The sequence below is a fragment of the Trachypithecus francoisi genome, unplaced genomic scaffold, assembly GCF_009764315.1.
Source record: "Trachypithecus francoisi isolate TF-2019V2 unplaced genomic scaffold, Tfra_2.0 Lachesis_group3, whole genome shotgun sequence".
Taxonomy (NCBI): Eukaryota; Metazoa; Chordata; class Mammalia; order Primates; family Cercopithecidae; genus Trachypithecus; species Trachypithecus francoisi.
Window position 1 is genome coordinate 44713992 of NW_022681468.1, and position 25939 is coordinate 44739930.

General features: G+C 35.0%; 1 protein-coding gene and 1 pseudogene across 12 annotated transcripts in view; one reads left to right on the forward strand and one right to left on the reverse strand.

The window, feature by feature from the left end:
* Positions 1–25939, forward strand: part of CUNH14orf39 (chromosome unknown C14orf39 homolog) — an 89625-nt gene that overhangs the window by 23128 nt on the left and 40558 nt on the right. For 2 of the 11 annotated variants that reach the window (XM_033187833.1, XM_033187830.1), the window contains exons 1-11: positions 6533–6787; positions 7641–7697; positions 7790–7846; positions 8890–9016; positions 15301–15390; positions 18979–19166; positions 19259–19301; positions 21089–21209; positions 22154–22245; positions 23660–23787; positions 24648–24724. In XM_033187833.1, coding sequence (XP_033043724.1) covers positions 7649–7697; positions 7790–7846; positions 8890–9016; positions 15301–15390; positions 18979–19166; positions 19259–19301; positions 21089–21209; positions 22154–22245; positions 23660–23787; positions 24648–24724 — 972 coding nt within the window. In that variant the 5' untranslated portion in view covers positions 6533–6787; positions 7641–7648. The other 9 variants (XM_033187840.1, XM_033187839.1, XM_033187834.1 and 6 more) reach the window with 8 other exon arrangements.
* On the reverse strand, positions 11587–12360 carry LOC117069532 (annotated as a pseudogene). The gene has a single exon (XR_004431582.1). The product of XR_004431582.1 is annotated as a peptidyl-prolyl cis-trans isomerase A-like (transcript).

A 25939-nucleotide genomic window follows, 5' to 3' on the forward strand; every position in this document is an offset into this window, starting at 1 on the left:
CGCCTCCCAGGTTCAAGCCATCCTCCTGCCTCAGCCTCTTGAGTAGCTGGGACTATAGGCACATACCACCACACCCAGCTAATTTATTATTATTATTATTTTTTGTTAGAGACAAGTTTTCGCCATGTTGCCCAGGCTGGTCTTAAACTCAAGCGATCTGCTTGTGTTGGCCTCCCAAAGTGTGGGGATTACAGGCATGAGACACTGCACTGGGTCCATAATTCATTTTTTAAAATTATTTTTGTAGCCATAGTCTCTATTTTCTTACTTTATGACTGCTGAAGGATTCCCAATCCCTAAGGATTGATGTATTGGTGGGAACAGCTGGATATTCAAGATATTTTTATTTCTTCTCTAAAAATTCACTTTTGTACATGTGTTAATATTGAGCAAATGATGAAACAATGCTCTAATGGTTAACAAGGAAGGAGAGAAAAAGACCATAACTTTAGGGTGGAGAAGTCTTTTCTCTTCCTGTGGAAGGTCTTTATTGACGGCCAGAATGTTACTCCAAGTTTTGTCTCTTAGTTATTGCACCTGACTTAGGATCAAAAAAAAAAAAAAAATCTAAGTTTTGCCAAGTTGTGCATTTCCTTCTGGAATTTTAAGAGAACACAATAATAGTACCCGTTTACATTGTGAAGTGGGTATTGTTGCAGAAAACACCCAAGTGTCTTTCTCACTGTTGAGCTAGTAGTGCCTATGAATACATGATATGTAGAGAAATACCTGTAGTTTCAACACAGGTACCTGCTGATGCTGTCTGTTGAAAAATAAATTTTGAATTTTTCCAATAAAAAAATATTTTGTCCTTATTCTTAGAATAATAGGAAGTCATTGATATGCTTTAACATAGGGGTGTGTGTGTGTGTGTGTGAGAGAGAGAGAGAGAGAGAGAGAGAAAGAGAGAGAGAATATTTACATTTAAGAATTGTTCTGTCACAGGATGGACAGAGAATGGGCAAGAGGGCTAGAGTGGATATGTGGCAAAACCAGTTTGGAAGCTAGTACAATAATCCAGGTGAGAGAATGGACTTAGATGGTGGCAGTTGAAATAGAGAAAAATGGATGGAAGATATTTAAGAGGAAATATCTTTATCTTTGGAAGATATTTAAGAGGAAAAATTGGTAGGATTTATGATGGATTTGATATGGGGGATGATAGGAGAGGAAGGTTGTCAAGGTGTAGGTTTCTGGTACGCACAAATAGATTCTGGTCTCATTAATGAAAAGGATGAAGGAGGTCAGCATTAGTGGGGGAAATACATGAGCTGTGTTTGAGCTTGTGCTATGGTTTGAATGTTTGTGTCCCTCCACAATTCATGTTGAAACTTAATCCCTAATGCAATAGTATTAAGAGGCGTGATGAGGGCTTAGTATTAATGCCTATAAAAGGGCTTGAGGGAATGACTTTGTCCTCTTCACCATGTTGGGACATAGCATTTGTCCTCTCTGGAGGACAGCAACAAGACACCATTTTGGAAGCAAAGAGTGTACCCTTACCAGACACTGAATCTGCCAGTGCCTCAGTGTTGGACTTACTGACCTCAAAAACTGTGAGCAATAAATTTCTATTATTTATGAATTACCTAATTAGTGGTGATTTGTTATAGTGCAGGATGGACTAAGATAGCTTATCATGTTGGCAATTAGATACGTGGGTCTGGAACTCAGAGGATAGGTGTCATGAACAGTTGCTATTCCTTTTGACTGCCCAGCATTTATATCCAGTTCTTATGTCTGGACAATATTTTACTCTAACAGTCTGGGAGGAAGAAGTGATTTGTGTGTCATAGGCTTCTTTAATGAAATATATCTACCCAAGATTTTGAATTGGAATGAGTTACACCAACAAGTGTGCCCTAGAAAGAATCCTATCTGTTAACAGGTGACAGTTAAAGTAAGATAGTGTTTGTAGGGCAGTTGTGGTAGTGCTCATGATAGTGGTGTGAGCTGCAGCCCTCAGTGCTTGGTTGTAGTGATGGTGTCTTGACTACCAAATCTGTGGTAAGAGTTTGGTTATTGCTTCATGCTATATAGCATATGAGTCTGGTTCTCTAGCTGTTCTGGGGAGTATTGTGTTACACAGCATCATTTTTAAAATTTTTTACTTTATTATTATTTTTTAGAGGCAGAATCTTATTCTGCTGCCTAAGCTGGAGTGCAGTGGTGTGATCATAGCTCATCACAGCCTTGAATTCCTGGGCTCAAGTGATCTTCCCGCCCCAGCCTCCCAAGTAGCTAGAACTTGGTGTGCACTTATTTATTTATTTATTTATTTATAGAGATGGTGTTTCTCTGTGTTTCCCAGGCTGGTCTTGAACTCCTGGGCTCAAGCAGTCCTTGTGCCGTGACCTCCCAAAGTCCCGGGATTACAGGCATTAGCCACCATGCCTGATCGCAGTATTCTTCACACAAATTTTACCTTTGCTTAAATCAGCCAGAATTAATTTCTGTTGTTTGTAATTACTGGTTTGGATTGACACTAGAGGCCTGGGCTAGAGATACACATTGTAAGTCACCTGTATAGTGGTTGCATTAGAAACCATGCACATGGACCACAGATGAAAAAAGGCCTAGGACTGAGCCTGAGATTTACAACATTTAATGGCTGAGTGGAAGGAGAGGAGGCTGAAAGAGAAGATAGAGAAAATTATGAGAGATGGGAGAAAAATAATGCAGCTACTGCGGTGTTTTAAGAAGGAAAAGTGATAAATACCATTGAACGCTGCAGAGGTCAGGTCAGGTAAGGACTGAAACATGTTCATTGGATTTAGTGTCATGAGGTCATTGTCATCGTAGAACAAATTTTATGGCATAATGGCATTGGAAGGCAGATTGGAATAAGAAAAGAGTTAGGAGGGAAACTGCACGCTTAGACAACTGTTTAGAAAGCAGGTTGGCTGTGAGAGAAATATGAATTGATTCATAAAACCTTTAATGTTAGGGAAGATTCTCTCTCATTTTTCTGGTATAGAGTTGGCCATGTTTAAAGCTGATGACAGGGATCCAATTAAATGGGAGAGATTGAATACACATGAGAGAAAAGGCATAATTGATATTTTAACACTTCTGAGGAGGCAAGAGGAGATGGTACTCAAGTACAGGTGGAGGAATTGGCTTTAGATAAGAGGAGAGATAGCTCCCCTATTGTAACAACAGAAGGAGGATAGAATAATGAAGATTTAAGTAGGATCATATGTTTGATAGCTAGAATTTGAAGAAGTTTCATTCTGATGTCTTCTATATTTTCTATATACTATGTGCTGGGCATTATATTAGGGGCTTTATAGAAATTATTTTATTTAATTTTCATAGCTATCCTATGATGTTGGAGTTATTACAGTTTCCACTTTATATGTGAGGAAACGAAAGCTTGGGTTAGAAACTTGCCCAGAGTTTTGACTTAACAAATGACAGATCCAGAAGTTAAATCTGTATCTGCCTGACTGCAAAGATTGTTTATAGAGTTGACTGGATGCATACAAAGAATATATCAAAGAAAAAATCAGCAAGACTTTGTGAATGACTATTTATGGGAGATGACTTTGGATTTAGATCAGGTTAAATCAAAATTGATGGAAAGCGTATAAAGATAAATATTTGGATAACTCCCTGATAATAGGATAGGACTGGAAGTATAAGCACAGGTGTGATAATTGAAGCTATTATGGATGCATGACCCCCCAAAAAGAGAAGGGTAGAGTTAAGGAAAAAAATCTTGGTAAGAGTCCATAGTGATGGTGAGGGGAAAGAAGTAGAAGATGAAATCTGAGGGGCAGATAGGAGAGGTGGGAGAACTAGAAGAGAGTAGTGTCTTGGAAGTCAGGACTGCAGAGAGTTTTAATGGAACCAAATATAGAAGAGAGTTAGAAAAAAAGGAAGAGAGGAGGATAAGACTAAGAAAAGACCATAAGATTTGGAATTAAAATGTTGTCTTGATTACCTGAGAAAGTAGTTAAATGTGATGGAGATAGTAGTTGAAAAGGTCAATTAGGAAATGAGTGGAGAGGAATTGTAGGTAGGAGACACATGCTTCCTATTAGACAAATTAAGCAGTAGAAGGAAGAAAAGGAATACAGTGCAATTAGAATGAGCAGTGGGTTTAAGTAATGGATTTCTTCAGATTCTTGATTATGGATCAAGAGGCAAAGGTGTCAATAGTAGATAAGGAAAATTTTATCTTATGGGAGTACTTTCCCAGAAAATGATTTGTTAAGATAAATGTTTATCTGAGTCAAAGTTCTATAATTTTTCAAATGGAGCACTATAATTCATTGGAGTGAGAGGGAATAGGGAGAGGGAGAGGGGGAAATAAAATTTATTTAAAACTCTCCAGTAGATGGAGCATCTTCATTGCTTTTCCAGAAGAAAATTTTGGAATGGAATAGGACAGATGGCAGTGGTGTTGGTAGAACTTAGGTATACTTTTATGAGGGTAATTAGGATATGTATAGATGTGAATTTAAATGCAAATAAATTGATTTTCAGATCTCAGTAAGGTGGTATTTCTAGATTTCTACAAATTTTCATAAGAAAATCTAGTGTTAAATTGAAGTGGACTAACTTTTTACCTACTAAATTTTCTTGACAGTCATAGCAGTGTAGTGCCAGCAAAACAAAATAGCTTTGCACTTTGTATTTGCTTTCTTATGTTTTCCTAAAAAGTAGTAGTTAATAAATATAAACAAATGTAATAAGAGTAAATTTGGGTTAATATCTAAATAAGGAACTCAACTAAGCAAGAAAACAAACAATCTGATTAAAAATGGGCAAAGGACCTGAATAGACATTGCTCAAAAGATGTGCAAATGGCCAACAGATGTATAAAGAAATGCTCAACATCAATAATCACAGGGAAATGCAAATCAAAATCACAATAGGATACCTCACACCTGTTAGAATGACTATGATAAAAAAGGCAACAAGTGTTGACAAGGATATGGAAAAAAGGAAAAGTTGTACACTCTTGGCAGGAATGCAAACTGGTACCGCCATTATGGAAACAGTGTAGAGGCTTCTCAAAATTTTAAAATAGAACTACCATAAGATCCAGCAATCCCACTTTTGAATATATATCCAAAGCATATAAAATCACTTTGTGGAACAGATGTCTGTGCTCTCATGTTCACTGCAACATTATTCACAATAGCCAAGATGTGTACTCAACCTATCCATTCACTTGTCAATGAATGGATAACACACACACACACACACACACACACACACGCGGAATTTTATTCAGCTTTAACAGAGAAGGAAATCCTGTCATTTGTGACCACGTGGGTGGTGGTTGAACCTGTGGGACATTATGCTAAGTGAAGTAAGTCAGGCACGGAAAGACAAATACTGTATGACTTCACTTGTATGTGGAATCTGAAAAAGCTGAGCCCGTGGAAGCAGAGAGTAGAATAGTGGTTGCCAGTGGCTGGGGGAGGGAGGAGGTGGGAATGAGGAAATATAGTGGTCAAAAGGTACAAAGTTTCAGTTATGCAGACTGAATAAGTTCTGGAGATCTAATGTACAGCATGGTGACTAGTTAATAATACTGTATTGTGTTCTTGAAATTTGCTAAGAGAATAATCTTAAAGATTCTCACCACACACACCCAAAAATGATTATATGAGGTGATGGATGTGTTATACAAATTAACTTGATCATGGTAATCATTTCACAATGTATGCATACGTCCAAATATCATGTACTTGGTAAATACAATTTTTATTTGTCAATATGCCTCAGTAAACCTGGAAAAACGAAGTAAAAAGATTTTTCACACACAAAAGAATAAATTTGCTAAATTCTTACATTATCAAAACGTATGTTAGTTTTGGTGTGTATTAATACCAACTAGTGAGCAATATGACGGCACACTATAATAAAACTGGTTATGCATATCTGATCTGAGGCAATTAAGCAAGAAAAACTTCTGAAACCTTCTTTTTCACTTAAATATTCTGTGAAACAGCTTAGGTTTTGGTGACTGGAGACAATTATTGAGATCATTTAGGGTTAAAAACATTTCTACCAGAAATATACAATGGATTGAGGCACTTTGGAGGACTGAACTGCTTAAATGACTTTGTTTACACTCTTTATTTCACGTTGGATAGGCAGACAAAACCTAAGAGCATAAATTACCTAAAGACAGCATTTTGGACAGAAAATGTGCTTTATTTGAAACTGAGCAAATAAGTCAGTCTCAAAACGTCCATTCAACTAATATGTATTTGAATTGTGCCTGCTTAAGATGTTTTGAAAAATGCTGAATTCAGAATTGAATTTTAATTACTGAATCGAGTATTTTTTACTGTCTTGTTAAAGTTAATATCAATTTTATTTCTGTACTCCAAAATATTTTTAAAAATTTGTTACAAGAGGAATAAATAGGCTTTAAAAAACACTTGTCTTCAAGAAAACAGGAGAGTCCCTGACAGGTCCCTACTTCTTTGAGGGTCCCCTGACTTCAGCACCCACTTCTGGGGTTTTACGGGCCTTCCTCCGCGCTTCCACCTGCGAAGAAGGAGCGGTTGCAGCCACGCAGGTCTCGTCCCAAGCGCGATCTCGGGGCTCTTCAGCGCGATCTGCGGATCCCGCGGCGTGCTCCGCGGGGTCTCTTAGGGCTGGCACCAGGGGCGTGGGGGCGGGGCTGAGCGAGGCCAGGCCGAGACTCTGGCTGTTTGGAGTCAGGATCAGCTGTGGCGTCCCCGGGCCCCGGGATCCTGAGTGGAGTTTGGGACTTCAGGGAGGGAGGGTGTGGGCGTTCGGGTCCAGAGGGGCTGTTTAGGTGCGTGGGGAAGGGAGCTGTGGGTGTCGGTTTTTCCCTGGGCCGGCGACTCTTGAGGGGGAGCATGTGAGTGGGTGGGAGGGGGCTGGCTGGCCCTGCCCCTCAGAACCACCAGAGTCGCCTTATCTCGCGGGTTGGTGCGGCCCGAGGCTGTGGGCGCGGCCGGGGATGGGTAGGGGGATGCGGTGTTGCGGCCTCGGGCGAGGGGAAGCCAGGACGGGAGGCTGTGAGGGTGGGAGTCGGCCGGCGAGCTCCCACCGCGAAGCGCGCGGGCTGTGGCTTCTGGACTCTGAGGGGAACGGTAGACACGAACCCCGCCTCAGGCGTATGCTGTAATGCGAATTGGCAGTCCTATTAAAAAGTCCGCTTTTTTGATTCTCCTTGGTAAATGCGAAATCGCACTGTTTCTCTAGGTTTACCCGGCTATTGGGGAAGGGCTTTCGTTAGAATTTTGCTGCACGTGGTTGTACACTCGCCACCAAGGGACACATTCAGAACGTTTATTTTAAAGGGCATATCCTGTGGAGAAATCTGGGTGTCCGTGAATCCTGGAAGATCCGGACGCTTGTTGCAGTCCCACGCATAAGCGGTTATGCGGGTGCCTCCCACCCCATCCCCAAAGCTTCAAGTCGTGCGCCGACTCAACAACGATTTCTGAAGCGCTCGTTGGGCTTGGCCCAGGAAGGGACTGGGAAAGTCGCCATGGGCTCAGGGGGCCTCTCTCCTTCCAGTTCTGGCTCCGCCCACATGTTCCTGTGAAGAATGCTATATTGAAAAGGTCGTTACCAAATATATCCTGTTTTGCATATGACTTAAAATCTTTCCTTATAATTTTTTTTTTCATTTAACATAGTATCCAAGATGAATGACAGCCTGTTTGTCAGTTTGGACAGACTTTTGCTAGAATTTGGTAGGTATAAAGTGAAAAAATAGGTAGCTTTTTGTATGAGCCTTTGGCATTTTAACAATGAATTGAAGTCACAAGAGAGTTGTTTATTTTAGTCTTCCAGTATGAGCAAGACATAAGTACTAAAGAAGAGATGATTCAAAGAATTAATAGTAAGTAGCTTTGCATGATCAAGATATTTTAGTCTTTTAATTCCTTGTGGCACATAATATACAATTGCCCTGTTTAGGGCAACTTATTGTTGGCGTTATAACTTTTGTGTCAGTTCTCTCTAGCGACAAATAAACTGTTTACCCTAGACAAAATAGATGTGACTTAACTATAGTTGTTTGATAATAAACTTTCTATATTCAGCATTTAATTATTTTATGAAGAATTTTGTCTTAAGCAGAAATGACCCCTCCTTAGGTGCAGTTGAAAAGATGTTATTTTTCTCTAATAACAAGTTATTTCAAATAGTTGAGTGAAATTTTTTTATCTTTATAGAAACCACCAGAAATCAGGGATCAAAATTGATAGATGCCACATTTTCAGGAATAATAATTCTGAAAAATAATGTTATCAGAGAAATAGCAAGGCAAGTCACACAAATACTGTATAGTATTTTAAGATCCGACAAAACAACCATAAAAAACAGAGTTCTAAATTTCTTAATTGTTCTGAAAAGGTCGAGTTTAGTTATCTTTTCTGCAATCAAAAAAATACAGCATATTAAGAATTTATTTTAATCTTTTCAAGAAATTATGTCCATTTTATCTTATTTAGTCACTAGTAACAAAGATAAGTGAGTTTAATAATTAATTGACATAGAGTTGATGAATAGAAATTTCACATTTTTCAGAAACAGAAGGCTTGTGTTAGTGTCATTAATGAGTAAATGTTTGCACGAATTCATAGCATCTTAAGATACGATTGACCTTAGATATCACTGAATCTAGCCCTTTTATGTTAAAGATGAGGTACAAGGGACATTTATTTCTCAATCCCAGCTGAAATCCTTCTTAGCTTCTGGCTGTAGGATCAGGCCTGGCCCTGGTTCTCTCCTTAGTATACGGTTCCACCCATCTCAAGCCTCATTTCCTCTCCATTCTCTGGCTCTCTTCCTTTTAGGTAAGCTGCCATACCCATTTTTTCCCCCTATTTGTTTATTTTGAATTTATGATTTCTGCGTTAAGAAAATATTTCCTCTTTCTAGAATGCTGTGAAGATATTAAGGAAAACAAAGTAACTATTTGTAGGATACATGAAACTATAAATACAACAGATGAGGAAATTGATCATTACTGTAAACATAGTGAGAAGATTAAAGACAACTGTAGAAAGTGAGTATTTGAAAGAATCAATTTTCATTACATTCTTTTATTCAGGGTTTTTGAGCTTATAGTTGAAGATACTTGCTTCAAAGTAGTATTCTATATTAGCTAATGAATCAAGTCTTTTTTTTTCATTTTTCATTTTTTATTTCCATAGGTTTTTGGGGAACAGATGGCATTTTGTTACATGAGTAAGTTCTTTAGTAGTGATTTGTGAGATTTTGGTGCACCCATCACCTGAACCCAATTTGTAGTCTTTTATCCCTCACCCTCTTCCCACCCTTTCCTGATAAGTCCCCAAAGTCCATCGTGTTGACTAATGAATCAAGTCTTAATGTGCCTTGTTATGCCACTATGTAAAGGGATTATAGGAGGATCAAAAGAGAAATAGAACTAAACAACTATAAGATCTCACTAATTCAGATCCAGTTAATCTAACTATAAACTTTTGAATAAGCTCAGTATATAAAATTCCTATTAGATAAATTTGAAACGATTTCCAATTTTGAATTTTCAAGATCTTATTTTTGTGTGAGGGGATACAGCGTAAAGTTTTTCAAAATAAACATATTTAATATGTTAAGAATTCTTTCAACATGACTCCAGATTCTGGATTCTACTAGTTAACTCTAGTAGAAGACAAACATTTTGAAACAAAGGCATAAAAAGAACAAAGACTTATTACAAATATAAATTTTCTGTACTTTTATATGGACATTGTAATAAGTATTGTACTTTAGGATCATATTTGTTTTGAAATATTTTGTTTTTCAAAATTTTAATAAGCCTTTTTGGTTTTTCCCCCATTACTTTTTTCCCACTGGTTTTAAGAAATTATAAAGGTAATATATACCTAATACAAAGATTCAAGCAATATATATATATATATGGTGTGAATAGTTTTTCCCTGTTTGCAGTTCCCATCCCCTACTCTGTCATCCCCTGCGTAGGTAATCACTCACATTCTTTTAGACCTTGAATAGTTAACATCATTATTACACACACCACACACACACGCACACACACACACACACACCCCTGTCTATATAGCTATCTTTCCTTTTTACAAAAATGGAATCACTTCATTCTGCAACTTGCTTTTTAACATTTAACAATATATAATGCAATTTGTACTATGCATGTAATTGTATGTATATTTCATTCTTTTTAACAGCTCCATGGTATTTATGGTATTGATGTAGCCTGTTATGTAGCCATTCCCCTATTAATGGAAATTTAGGTTATTTCCAGTCATGTACAGATATACTTCTACATATAGAGATCTGATGCTATGGAATGGGCTCCTAGAAGTGAAATTGCTAAAGAGTATGCACTTTTAAACATTGGGTGAATAATACCAAACTGCTCTCCAAAAAGTTTATACCAATTTACACTCCCACCAGCAATGTATGAGAACAAAATTTTATGCAGTGACACATTGATTGACTTATTATAAAGATTGTTACTTTTATAAATAGAAAATGAATTATTAAAAAACAATGTAGGAGAGTTCCTATTTCCTCATACTCTTCCCAACATTGGAATTGTGTTTAAATATTTTGGTAATCTGATCAGCCAAAACTTACATGTTGTTGACCATTTTCTTTTATTTTTATTTGGGTTTTATTGTAGTAGATTTTACCAGTGGTTTTCCTCAATTGGCTGCATTGGGTTGTGGAAAAGTACTAATAGTTTCCCCTTATAATCTACCGTGTACTAAATATGTCGTACTTTGTAAAAGCTTAATTTCTGCTGGGTCTGAGGAGAGTCGGTAGGATCTGTTGATTTTAATATGTCTAAATTCATGAATACCTCTAGTGCATGATTTCAGCATACTGGTTATGAGATTTAAATGTGAAATATGAATCTATGAAAGTACTAGAAAAATATAAGTGCTATATAATCTTTGAGAGAGGAAGGTCTTTCTAAATATGTCACCAAAACCAGAAACCACATAGGAAATGATGGATAAATATGACTGCACACAAATTAAAGAGAAAAATAGCCTATAATGATGTGAAAGACAAAAGGATAAGCTAGGAAAGGTGTCAAATAAGAATTGTTTAAAAACATAAAATACTTGTAGAAATAATAAAAAAAGCAAAAGTACTATTAGAAAAATGAGCAAAGAAGGTAAATGGGTAAATACCAAAATGAAAAAAATACACAAGTCTAACACATGTGCAGAAATGCTCAATCTTACTAATAGAAATAATTAAAGCAATAATTAAATGCTATTGTTTTTGCTTCTGAGTTTTGCTGAGATTAAAAAAAAAAAAAAAACACCTAACACTGGCAATAAATAAGAATATCAACTCTCATACACCGTAGGAGTGTACAGTAGTATAAATCTTTTAGATGACATGCCGGTATATATTTTTAAAAGCTTTAAAAATAAGCATGATTTTTAAAAAAATAGAGATGGAGTTTCAGTATGTTGCCCAGGCTGGTCTCGAACTCCTGGACTCGAGTGATCCTCCCACTTCGGCCCCTGAAAGTGCTGGGATTATACATGTCAGCCACCGCGTCTGGCCCAAGCATAATTTTTGATTAAGTGATTCAATTTCTGAGAATTTTTCTTTTTTTTTTTTTGTTATTTAATTTTTATTTCATAATCATAAACTTAACTCTGCAATCCAGCTAGGCATGGGAGAGAACAAGGAAAACATGGAACCCAAGGGAACTGCAGCGAGAGCACAAAGATTCTAGGATACTGTGAGCAAATGGGGTGGAGGGGTGCTCTCCTGAGCTACAGAAGGAATGGTCTGGTGGTTAAGATAAAACACAAGTCAAACTTATTCGAGTTGTCCACAGTCAGCAATGGTGATCTTCTTGCTGGTCTTGCCATTCCTGGACCCAAAGCGCTCCATGGCCTCCACAATATTCATGCCTTCTTTCACTTTGCCAAAGACCACATGCTTGCCATCCAACACTCAGTCTTGGCAGTGCAGATGAAAAACTGGGAACCATTTGTGTTGGGTCCAGCATTTGCCATGGACAAGATGCCAGGACCTGTATGCTTTAGGATGAAGTTCTCATCTTCAAATTTCTCCCCATAGATGGACTTGCCACCAGTGCCATTATGGCGTGTGAAGTCACCACCCTGACACATAAACCCTGGAATAATTCTGTGAAAGCAGGAACCCTTATAACCAAATCCTTTCTCTCCAGTGCTCAGAGCACGAAAATTTTCTGCTGTCTTTGGAACCTTGTCTGCAAACAGCTCGAAGGAGACGCGGCCCAAGGGCTCGCCGTCGACGGCAATGTCGAAGAACACGGTAGGGTTGACCATGGCTAGTAGTACAAGAATTTCCTCGGCGGCAGCGTCTGCAAAGCCTCTGAGAATTTTTCATAAGGAAATAGAGATCCTCTCAAAGATGTAATGTACAACCAAATGTTTATGTCAGTCTTTTTATCTATACACAGAACATTTTTAAAATTTATTTTTAATTGAAAATTATGTATGTTTAGGAGGTACAATGTGATATTTTCATCTGTGTATACATTGTTGAAAGAATCAAGCTAATTAAGATATTCATCACCTTACCAACTTATTTTTTTGTGATGAGAATGTTAAAAAGCTATTTTTCTAGCACTTTTGAAATAAATATTATTTAACTGTAGTCACTATACACTGCAGTAGATCACTAATTTCTTTTCCTCCACTCCAACTTAAACTTTGTGTTCTTTGATCAACATTTTCCCTTTCCCCATTTTTTCTTTACCTCAACCCCACCTCTGGTAACCACCTTTCTACTCTCTGTGTATATGAGATTGACGTTTTTAGATTCTACATATAAATGAGGTCATACAGTATTTGCCATTACCTGCCTGGCTTATTTCACTTAGCATAACATCCTTTAGTTCCATGTATGTTGTCTTGAATGACAGAATTTCCTACTTTTTTTCAGGCTGTATGGTATTTTATTGTGTATCTATGCCACACTTTAATTATCCACCATCTCTTGTGGAACACTTAGGTTGCTTCCATATCTTGATATTATGAATAATGCTAAAATGAACATGGGAGGGCAGATATCTCTTTGATGTACTGATTTCATTCCCTTTGGACAAATACTCAAAAGTGGGATGGCTGGATCATATGGTAATTCTACTTTTAGTTTTTTGAGGACCTGCCATACTATTTTCTGAAGTAGCTGTACTAATTTACACTTCCACCAACAGTGTCCAAGAGTTTCCTTTTCTCCACATCCTCCCCAAAACTTTTTGTTATTCACCTTTTTTATTTTTTGAGATGGAGTTTCACTCTTGTCACCCAGGCAGGAGTGCAATGGCACAATCTCGGCTCACTGCGACCTCCACCCTCCACCTTCCGGGTTCAAGCGATTCTCCTGTCTCAGCCTCCTGAGTAGCTGGGATTACAGGCATGCACGACCATGCCCAGCTAATTTTTGTATTTTTAGTAGAGACAGGGTTTCACTATGTTGGCCAGGCTGGTCTTGAACTCCTGACCTCAGGTCATCCGCCTGCCTCACCCTCCCAAAGTAATGGGATTACAGGTGTGGGCCACCACACCCAGCCTTATTCATCTTTTTGATAACAGCCATTCTAACAGGTGTGAGGTAATATCTTATTTTTGGTTTTAATTTGAATTCCCCGGATGATTAGAGGTATTGAACATCTTTTCATATGTCTGTTGGCCATTTGTATCTCTTCTTTGAGAAATGTCTATTCAGATCCTTTGCCCATTTAAAATATCAGGTTATTTATTTATTTTTTCTATTGAGTTGAGTTCTATTTCAGTCTTTTTGTAATGATAGGAAAATGTTAGGAGCAACTCTAATGTTCAGCATTAGGGAACTGGTTAAATGAGTTTTGGTGTATCCATATGAATGAACGCTAGGCAGCCAATAAAATTGTGATATAGGCGTATATTTGTTGACACGGGAAGATGTTAACAGTAAAGGAAGTCTTTTAAAAAGCAAGGTCTCCAACTTGCTTTTTAAAATTACAAATTGGTCAAAGCAGGTTAAATAACAATATTCATAATATTAAGCCAATTTAGTAATTGTGTATTTATATATAATTACAAAAAGTCTAGAAGGATGTACATCAAAAGGCCTATAGTGAATACCTTCTCAATGAACATGTAGTTTTATGGAATTTTAAAATAATTCCAATTTTTATTTTAGATTTGGGGGCATATGTGCAAGTTTATCAGATAGGTATATTGTGTGATGCTGAGGTTTGGGGTATGACTGATCCCATCACCCAGGTAGTGAGCGTAGTACTCAATAGTTTTTCACCTCTCCCCCCCATACTAGTTTCCAGTGTCTAGTGTTGCTATCTTTACGACCATGAGTATTTATGATATTTTAAAATATTGAGAATATATGTATGTATAATTTTTGACCTAATTTCATTTTGGAGAATATTTTCTAAGGAAATGATCAGAAATTCAGACAAATATTTAGGTACGAGTTCTGTTACTAAGTGATTAAAACAGGATAAGATCTCAATGATGTTAAAATGTATAATTATAGTAACATTTGGAAACAATTTATTAAAACAATAATAATAGTCATTATTCAATATTGAGAATATGATTAATAGTTATTGTCTTACATATACTTTTCTGTGATTCCAAATTGGGCATGTGTACTTTTTGAATCTGAAAAAAATGTTAGAAAAAAGGGAAATATTTGAAGAATACTTAGACTGGAAACCACCATGTTATATATTCATTTTAGATTTTTGTATTGGTAATATTCTTTCAAGTTACATAATAAAAATGTATAAGATGAATATTTGTTATATTTGTATTGTCTGATTTTGTAATTCGTTTGCTCTGGTTTGTCTTTTTTTGTAACTCAGGATGATGTGACACCTGTTTTCTAAGTGTTAAAGGAACAAAAAAACCTCTCTTTAGCCCTTATTCTAGTTCTTTGAATACTTACTCCAAAAGAATTTTTGGCCAAAATCTTAGAAATGTGATGAGAGAGAAAGGCTGATATTGGAGTGTTATAAAGTGTATAATAGAAATGCCATAGCAATACACAATCCAACCATGTCACATTTGCTCTTTCCCTAGTAATGGTTCAAAAACAAGTTTAATATAAAAATTCATGAATATTGATATTTGAGTATAATAGTCCACAAATGGAGGTAGTGGGAGTGATATGAGATGGAAATACTCTTCTTGATGTAAACTTGTTTTCTCCAGGAAGAGAAAGATTCATTTCTCTTCAAATGATTATGTTCATTTTTAAATTATCTCTGTCAATTTGTTTATCATTCTGTGTTGCTAATTACAAATATATTTTTTTCTATAGCTGGAAGCCAACATGTGATGTTTTTCGTAAACATGAAGATTATATGCAGGACCAATTTACTGTTTATCAAGAAACTACTGAAAAAGACAAGTATAATACATAGATTAAGTTTATCAATTCTATAAGTTTGTATTACTAGGACATGGTGTGTAAGAATGTCAATTGAAAAATGTAGACATTTTGTACTATGAAGGAGTTTTTGATTTTAAGTAAATGTAGTATTTTGGACTCCTTGGGTGCAGTGGAAGGTCTACCTACTTGTTGTAAATCTCTCTCTAACCCTAGATATATTTAGATATGGCCTTAGATATAAACTATTTCTCAGTAGCAATTATAATAGCAGAGTCCATCAATTAATGGTCTTTATAAGTGAACTGTTTAGGCAAACATCTGGGGGAATAGTTAACCGTAGAATTAGCTTATTACAAATTTGGGATATTGATTTTTGAAGGGTACTTTATGTCAAACTTGTATATCTTAGACTGCTGATTTAATGGAGTGGTTATATTCTAATAGAGAAACACCAATAATTGTATGAATTTACTTTATTATATGTATAATCACATTGTCTTGGGGATTAAATGTAATTAGTGAATGTAATGAAACAAGGCAAGAGACTTTGAACACATTATATAGCATTAAAATTTCACTTAATATAAAACATTGAAATGTTTTTATTTTTAATATAATTGGATGACAGTAGTATCTATTTTTATATTGTAACTAAAAACATATGTGCAAAATCTAGAATGCAATACTCTATATATTCAAAGACAAGTCTTAAGAAAAGGCAGGGACTAAAGTTATAGATATGGACTTCATTTTTAAATTATGGAAATACATGAGATTGCCCATGGAAATATATGGAGCAAAAAGAGGAGAAAGCTGGAGTACACCATCATCGAGAGGGTAGGCAGAGGGTGGGATCACTGAAGGAGACTTGTGTTGTCATTTATACATCCTGCTTCATTTAAAAAAGGATTTTAGATGATTTGACTGAATAATCATCTTGAAAGGATAGTGTTTAAAGAAACTAGATTAAAAATCAAGGCTACAGAGAAGTAAGGAAAATATAGGAAATTGAAGGCTTTGATGAAGTTAGAAATTCATACTATGTATCCCACACATTTGTTAGATACAGGCAGGAATTAAGCTTTCAAATTCCTAGTAGTCAAGGCATTGTGGAAATATAATCAGTTTGGGATTCATAATATTCATTTAAAAAAACAGGTCAATTGCTTAGGGTAAGTAGAGGCTTCTCCTGAGGCTTGAGAGAAATTTCTCCCCTGGGTCCTCTAAAGGGGAGATTGTGCAATGTGTTTCAGTGACTGCCCCCAGCCCCAAACACAGTATATATAACTGCTTCTTATAACATCTATCAATGTAAGTCATGACTATAAAACATTAATTCTTAAAAATGATTCTGTAAGAGGCTAAAGCAAACCAGTTAAAATATGTACTTCTCTCACAGTGTTTGTTATAGAGGACTTCTGTGAGCTAACTGAAGGTATTAAAGTGAAAACAGTTGTCTGTTTCTTTCTTAAACCAGCCACGTAGCTTAATTGAATTGATGATTTAATACCAGGCATTTATAAATGGAAAATAACTCATTTCTTGGTTTCGTGGATAATGGAGGAAGTAGAGGCACCAGTTGCTTGTTTCTCCTAATCTCCCAACCCTGTTCAAGTCGTTCATGAAAAATAATATTGCTGGCACAGATGAGATAATAATGGCTCTTCTTTAACTATGACTCCGGCTGTGCCGGAGTTTCTATATGGAGTATGTTAGAAGAGTGAGCATGAATATACAGTATGAATAGGGTGGATGTGGTATGTTCATCTCACCTGGAACTGGTGACCCAGGCTTAATTTTCTTATAGGTATTTCTTCCCTGTATCATTTTTCCCAAGCTATTAAATAGTAAGTGGGTCTTAATCAGCAAATATACATTTAGAGGAATAGGAGCTTGTTTGGGGCTCAACTGCTTTTTCTTGCTAAAGGGGACAGTTTAGTAATATTAAGAAATTAAAACTTTCTTAAGATTCAGACCTGCTCACCAGCACAGGGCTGTTATCCTTACTTTTCTTCTCATGTGTGCAGTTTTTGAAGACTTGTTCTTCCCTAATCTGCTAAGGTGAGATAATCAGAGTATCTTTTAAGAAACTCCCCCATAGAGTATACTTTGATCCAAGAAATGACAAAATCTTGAGGAATGTAAGAACCATATATTTTCAAAAATTTTTCTATGATTTTTTTTGAAACTATTTGATAAGAATTGGGCAAAAAGAAGATTTAAGAATATATTTTCTATAAAGAACTGGATTTAACATTTTCAGTGTTGCTGATTAGAGTTGGCAAACTTAGGTAAAGGACCAGATAGTAAGTATTAATATTTTAACCTTTGTGGGCAAACATCTGTCATGACTACTCAACTCTGCTATTATGGCACCAGAGAATTTCAGATAATATGTAAATAAATGAGCTATAATCTAATAAAACTTTATTTATGGACACTGAAGTTTAAATTTCATATAATTTTAATGTGTCATGGAATAAACTTTTGATTTTTTCCATCATTTAAACTTGTAGAAATCATTCATAGTTCATAGGCTGTACAAAAATAGGTGGCAGATTAGATTTGGCCCATAGGCCATCATAATTTTGATTCTTGTAGAATCGAGTACAGGTCAAATAAGAAAAAAAGGTTAATGTCCTTTTGCAAGAATTAACTGTCTCATTTAAGATTTGTGCCTAAGTAGATGAGCGACCACTACTACTGGAGCTGGACTGGAGGAGTTCTTCTAAACCGTGATAAAATTTTCTTCATAAAATAGTTATGGGGTACACATGATGGTGAGCCAGAGTTCTAACACATAGAACATGACTTCATGTGATAATTTTAGCTAATGAAAATTGAAGATTAAAAATATATGGTGGCCGGGCGCGGTGGCTCAAGCCTGTAATCCCAGCCCTTTGGGAGGCCGAGACGGGCGGATCACAAGGTCAGGAGATCGAGACCATCCTGGTTAACACGGTGAAACCCCGTCTCTACTAAAAATACAAAAAAACTAACCGGGCGAGGTGGCGGGCGCCTGTAGTCCCAGCTACTCGGGAGGCTGAGGCAGGAGAATGGCGTAAACCCGGGAGGCGGAGCTTGCAGTGAGCTGAGATCTGGCCACTGCACTCCAGTACGGGCGACAGAGCGAGACTCCGCCTCAAAAAAAAAAAAAAAATATATATATATGGTTATAGAAGTAGCTGAGCTGGGGAGAGTAGAGACTCAGAAGCCAGGGAGGATAGAGGTTCTACTAGGAGTAAGTGATCAAAGAACCAGGTTCTGCAGTGTTAATTAGGATCAGTACTAAAAAGAAATCATTCAGTTGGACAAATTTGATCATTGGTGACCTTGGGAAGAATAGCATCATTAAAATGGTGGGAGTAGGAGTTAAATTGAATAGAATTAGGAAGTGAATAACTCAGATAATGAAGAAAAAGAGTCAAGTTGAGAAGTGTGGTGAAGTTAAGGAAAGTCTGAAGGACAGACAATATTGAGGGAAGCAAGAATAAGAAGACATTTGATTTGCCTTTTATACTTAATTTAGTAGACTTTAACAGTCTATTTACAAAGCTTTTAGATCTATTGTTGTTACATAGACATAATTTCTTTTAATTTTAACAGAGAAATGTATCATGATTATATATGTCAATATAAAGAAGTTTTGAAGCAATACCAACTAAAATACTCAGAAACACCCTTTTCGTGTGACTATTATGAGAAGAAAAGAGAACATGAAGAAATTCAAAGCAGAGTATTGGCATGTACTGAACAATTAAAAATGAATGAAACAATTTTTATGAAATTTCGAGGTATTAATATTTTTTCATTTTGTTTTAATTATGGTATCTTTGTAACAAAAAGAAGATAATAAATCAGCTTATGCTATGACTTTGTTTTTCAGTGCCTGCTCCCTTTCCATCACTTATTAAATGGACATTAAACATGTATCCACAATAGTATTTGTACTTATAATTTTTATTAGATAAGCATTGTTTTGTATTTTGTTATTGTGTTTCCTTTGTGAAAATAACATGGATTTGTTTTGTGTTTAATTAAAAGATTTTAAAAGTCATTTTAAAGGTTATCTTGGATTCATTTTCATGTATATTCATGTGATCAGAAGCAAGCAACTTTGGTGAGAATAAAATGGCATATGTATTTGGGTTTAAGTGGCGTATCTTAGGAACCAAACCATGAAAATGTCATATTGGTCTGTCTTACCAAAGAAAATTCCAGTTAAATTGCTTGATTATTACTTGTTACAATGGAAGGTGCAAAGGAGGTGAGTTACATTTATTCATTCATCTATCATTGGAAACCTACCTTGTGCCAGGCAATACTGAAGATGATACAGAGCTCTCTTCCAAGAAGCTCAGAGTTTAGTAGGGAAGACAAACATGTAAACAAATAATTCTAATACAGTACCACTGTAATAGATGCCTAAGTAATTCTTAATTGGTCTAAGTCTCACCTGTTTGTCAGAGAGATCTTCCCTGATGATGAACTTGAAACTTTAATCCTCTTTTAACCTCTGCAATCCTTCATATGCTTTCCTATCAGATTATAACTCCACTATATGTACTAAGTCTTCTTTATCCCTGCATTCTACCTTCCTTTCTGTCTGCTTCATTCTAAACCATCCTTTTAACTCTTCTGCTGCTAGCGTTTTCCATGTTTTGGTTTTAGTCTCTGTCATTTTTTGCTGTTCATTTGCTGCCCATTTGTGCTTTAACTTTTCAGTGGGAAGGGGCAAAAGTTAGTAGACGCTGAAGGTGTAGCAAGGGTTTAGGGAGTTGGATGTGGAATGGGATGAGATACAAGGTTGCATGACAAACAGAAAGAGGTGAATGGAGGTAGGAAGATTTGAAGATTAGGATTTAATGATCTGTATCTAACATTTTAATGGAAACTTGATAACAATAGACTTATAAATCATGATTCACCTGAAATTTTATGTTCTATCTTATAAATCATACATATTTTAAGGCAGAATAGGAAAGCCCTGATTAATTTTCTCTGGAATTCTTGTTAACTGTCACTATTCTATCATTTTCAAATTCTCCTAAATGGATTGTAATTCAGGACATTGTATTAGCTAATAACCATGTGGAATGTCTACTAATAGCTGAGGATTTTTTACTTGAAATTGGGCACAAATCCAGTTCAAGTAGAAAGTCCAAATTGAAGATCTGCCTCTCTTTTGAGTTCTGTAGGGTACACTGATGAGCCTTACAGAGCAAGAAAAGGGAAATTTGGTCGATTTTGTTTTTGTCCAGCATACTGTTGTTGGCTTGAAATGGGTAGATTTTTAATATTGTCTTTGAACAAATAAATAATGGAAGCACATAAAAAGTTAAATTTGGGCCTGAATTATGTTTTATTAGTTATGGCAAGTGACACAATGAACTTTGATTTAAAAAGCAAAAAAAAAAAAAAAAAAAAAAAAAAAAAAAGACTTCCCTGTGAAAATACTTAATTCAAATAATCCTAACAAATATTTTGTATTAAATATTATTTTTAAGCTCAATATATAACATAAACAATAAATTATCTTTGTTAGTCTGCCAAATGTTTATGTTATTCTCTTTTCAGATACTGTTTTTAATATTGCTTACTGTTTATATGGAACGTACATATAAATGATGTCACATAATATTAATCATTTCTGGTATGGTACATATATTATAAATGTAAAATTTACTTACATGACATAGTTCCTTAACTTAAGAAGTGTTAATCTGAGATGTAAAACACAAGATATTCTTAAAAGTGCCAGCAGTTTTACCAAAAGTTCATCTGAATTGAAGAAAGAAGTAGATGAAATGGAAATAGAAATTAATTATTTAAACCAGGTATGTATTTTGTTATATATTTCTAATATGTGTATTAATGTATAAATATAATGGTATGTTAGTTGACAGTTTTAGAAGAGCTATTTTTAAGACAGCCTAATATGGAGAAAGGTTTAAGATAATTTATTTGTCTCAGATTACCTTTGGAGCCAAAAGGTATTTTAGGTACTGAATATATTAAACTTGAGTTTTGGGGAATAGTTTAGCTTTCTTTGAGGTCTGAGGAGAGAACATGAGGAAGGAATAAGATGCAACATAATAACAGGATTTTAAAGGCATTAAAAGATCTACGCTAGGGTTTTTTTAAAAGGCAGTAAATAAAGAATTTAAACTTGAAAAATACATGACTATAATCTTTAGCGAGCTAGGCTAGAACTAGTGTAGCCTTTTCCGTCTCAAAAAAAAAATTTTTTTTTTCTTGGATACATTTGGATGCCATCCACGAAATTGTGGCTTTTATTTACATAGGTATGATAACCCATCAAAGTCGCTTCCAAATTCTGAGAAAAATTTGAATACCTGATTTTCTAAATGTTTGAAAATTCTGTTAAATATTGTATTCTTATCATTCATTAACTATGAGGTACCAAATAACAGTAATATCATTTTAGTAAACAGAAGAAAGTAGATGCCATTTCCTTTAAAATATGTGGTAACTGTGTCCTAATGTAAGGAATCAATGTCTACTTTGCTTATGACTATCTGTTTTTAAAAAGATTGGAGTTCGTTAAAATCTACATTTGCCAATGGAATTGTAAGGAAAAGTTAAAGGGGTGTGATTTATTGTTAATTTTGTTTTTGTTTTAATAACTGTAAATAGACGATAGTAGATACTATCGAAAATATGAATCTTATGATTATATAGAAAAACATAAGATAAAGCATATCTTTTTTACTGCTTTGCAAATAATTATTTTGTTTTGCGTTCCCATTTGTCTTTTTAGCAGATATCTAGGCATTATGAAACTAAGGCTCTTTCAGAAACTCTGGAAGAAAAGAACAAAAATACAGAAAACAGAAAAGAACTGAAAGAAAGGTATAGGTAACCTTTAAAATTAGATTTTATGTGAACAGATATTTTGCATCTAAAAGTTTGATTCTATATTCCATCCCAAACCACTAATATTTACACAGTATCGGTAAATTTTGTTGTGCAGGCTATTTTCTATTAATTTCTTATGAAAAATATTATTAACTTAAATATTATGAACTAATACTAAAATCTGCTTGTTATTTAGTAAGGCTGAGGATGATGTGTAAAGAGAAATAGAGTAGCAGCAGCAAATCTGCTGTTCTAGAACCTGTCAGTTGTATAAGTCATCCACTGTTTTCCATGATGGGCCAGCAATAGGAGTAAAACAGAAACAATAGTGGGAATAGCAAGGTATTTACTTTTTTATCACCCTGTCCACCTTGACCAGTTCTTCCTTTGCTATAGAGTGAAGATGAGTCAAAGCATGTTGCTAAATGTGTGACATCATATTTCCTTGTCTTTTGTTTTAATGGTGATAAAATAGAGATCAGTGATAGAGGCAAAAAAAAAAAAAAAAAAAAAAAGATGGGATCTGCCTGTTATCATATGACAGAAAAATAGAAGTATTACTATTGCTGTTTCTGATCAACTTTTATTTTTCCCTCCTACTTAATCCTTTTTCATTCTTCTAAAACTCCCTTTCCTCAAGTTCCATGGCCCTTCATCTGATTTTTCAACACACTCTTCTGTCAGGTTAATTTCCCTGATCCTACTTTTTTGGATGTGTTATTTTCTTGATTCCTCCACTCCCATGTACCACATTCAATACAAGTATGTCTTTAATTTTATAATGAAGTTAATTGAAAAAATATGTAAATAGGCAGAATTTTACTTTATTGACCGCCTTTAAGAAAAATTCCATATATTGACAGAAACATATAAATATTTAGTCATTTTTAACTCAATATATATTCTGACAGTGTTTATTCTATTTCTTTGATTTAGGTAATATTTAGTGAAAACTATTCCTTCAGTAAAAAACTTAAAAGACCCATTTATGATTATAATACTGTTTTAACAATTTCTGTATTCATGTTGGTTGATTTATTTCTGAATATGTCTTTTTAAAGTTTGAAGTACCATGAAATCTGAAGCATGCTATTTGTAGTTACAAGTTTTGGCTTAAAATGTTTTTGACATGTGTAGAAAGTCTTTTTCAATGATTATATTTTAAAAACAAGAGTGGACTATATTGGGAAGAGCACTGAACTTAATTAGGGGAAGTGTGTTTTTGCTCTGACACCACTACTAAGTAATTCAGTCATTTTGGGCAAGTCGATTAAATTCTTTGGAACTCAGTTTTATTATCTGCAAAATGAGTGGTTTTTATTGCATAGTATCTAAATATGCCTCCTAGCTTTAAAATATGTTAATTTTAACTTATCTAATATTTAATGTAATTCACCTTTCTCTTTAGAATTTTTGAAAAAGATGAACATGTACTTGCATTTAATAAAACTCAAAGCAGTCAATTATTTCTTCCTTATGAATCTCAGAAATTAGTAAGACCAATAAAGATGCATTCTTCAGAACCAAGAGTTGCAGGTATAGTATCTGTTTGTTATTCAAAAACATCATTTTTTTTGCAAACACACAGAAGAAATAAAAGGAAGCAATTTCATTTATCATTTGGTGTAAGCAAAAACAATACTGGGGAACTATAAACTGAAGAAAGTGCTGCTTTGAATCTTTCTGAGAGCAAACAAAATATGTCTTCTATACCTAACTTTTTTCTCCTGAGAAAGAAATTATTCACACAATAATTTTCAAAAAAAGTGTCTGACCTGGTTGCACAGCTATTAGAGGAGGATGAAAAATTACGTATTTTTCATTTGAGGAGTTGATTATCAATATGTGTGACTTAGGCAGGTAAAAGACTTACGCTAATAGTATCTGTAACTTAGTCACTGAGATATTTGAGTCAAGTTTCATTCAGTGGCTCTGCAGATTAAATGAACTATTAGGTTGGTGCAAAAGTAATCACAGTTTTTGCCATTGCTTTTAATTAAAATTTAACGGCATTTGCCATTACCTAACAGTTTTGGCATTAAAAGTAATGGCAAAAACCATGATTACTTTTGCGTCAACCTAATACATTATATTAGACTAACTACATAGGCTGATTTCTTTGTCTCCTCAACCACTCTGTCTTCTTTGGTAACCCATTATAAAGGTACAGTTTTGTCAATTGGTCTTTTGTCATTTCATCTTCATAGTTATTGTAAAGCTATTATATAGTAAGGAATTAAGAGTATTAAAATAATTTCATAATTCCATATTTTAATTTAAACTCAATATTCATGTAGATTTGATTTTCTAAATTACAAGTTTAGGTTAAATGTTGGGGAAGATACTTGATTCTGTTTCCAGAATTGATTTTAAAGTAGTACTGTTTAATAATCTAGATATAAAAGAAGAAAGTTCTGTGAATCAGTCAAAGCTTGCCAATATTGACTTCAGACAAAAAGAAAATGATACACAGGTAGGTATCTCTTTTTTAGTAGTATAAATTAAATACCTGCTTGCATTAAATGTAATAATGAATATACTACCCTTAAGACACAGATGGGTGTGTGTGTGTGTGTTATAAACTTATTAAATCAGCCATTAGTGCAAACTCAAGGTCTAAAAATTTAAAGGTGTTTCAGTATGGCATTCTGATTGTATACTGTAACTTGTTCCCTTATTCCTAAAAATAATAGAAAAAGATATTTTAAAATACCAAGCCCTGTACATAGTAGACCCAACACTGAGAAATCCCTGAAGGAAAAATAGCAGGATTGGATTGAAGAGGGAAATTATTGCCCAGGACATGCATAGGATAATACTGTTCCACAAGATAAAGGTATATGGACGATGAGTAAGGTAATTGGTTGCGTTACCTCAGTCATAGTTAGTTTACTTAACCCCCTGTTCATCTTACATCCACTGTATCTTTGGCCAGGCATCAGCAGTGGAATGACTGTCTCCAGGTGGAAGCAGTGAATATGGAAGTTTGGATGAGAGAGATAGGCAGGTCCCCTGGGTGGTTCTTGATGCCCATGAAGAATAAGGAGCATACCACCCAGAGAGCTAACTGCTGCTGGCACACTTTTTTATCTTTCCCCATTCTTCCTGAAAATAGTCCAGAGGGAAAGCCTCAATGAAAAATATAATTGTTCTTACACTGGTAATGGTGACCAAAGTAATTAGTGAAACTCAAGTGTAAATATGTATAACTTAAAAAAATTTTTAAATCTGGTACTGAAATTCCAGATGATGTCAATATGGGATGAAGGTGGAAAAATACATGAGAAAAATAAGTTTACTAGGGTTCTATTTTTTATTTAAGGATAGAAGTAGGGAGAAGATATGAACACTGATGAACTCCATACATTGTTGGAAAAATGTAAATTTATGCATATATATTAAACATTTAAGGGTAACCACCAGAAGAGAAATGGAATGTGTTAGTTTTAAAAAAGTAGAATCAAATAGATAAAACAAAATTAGTCCAACAAAAGACAGTAATGGGGGTAAAAATAAAACAGCTAGAAAGCATTGTAAATAGAAAACGAATAAGGTGCCAGAAATAGTTCTGAACAAATTAGTAACCACAAAAATGTGACTGAGTTAAACCCCCATTAAAAGACAGAACTACTTCTATGGGATATATAAACAAAATACGGGTATATGCTATTAAAGCAGAAGAGCAGAA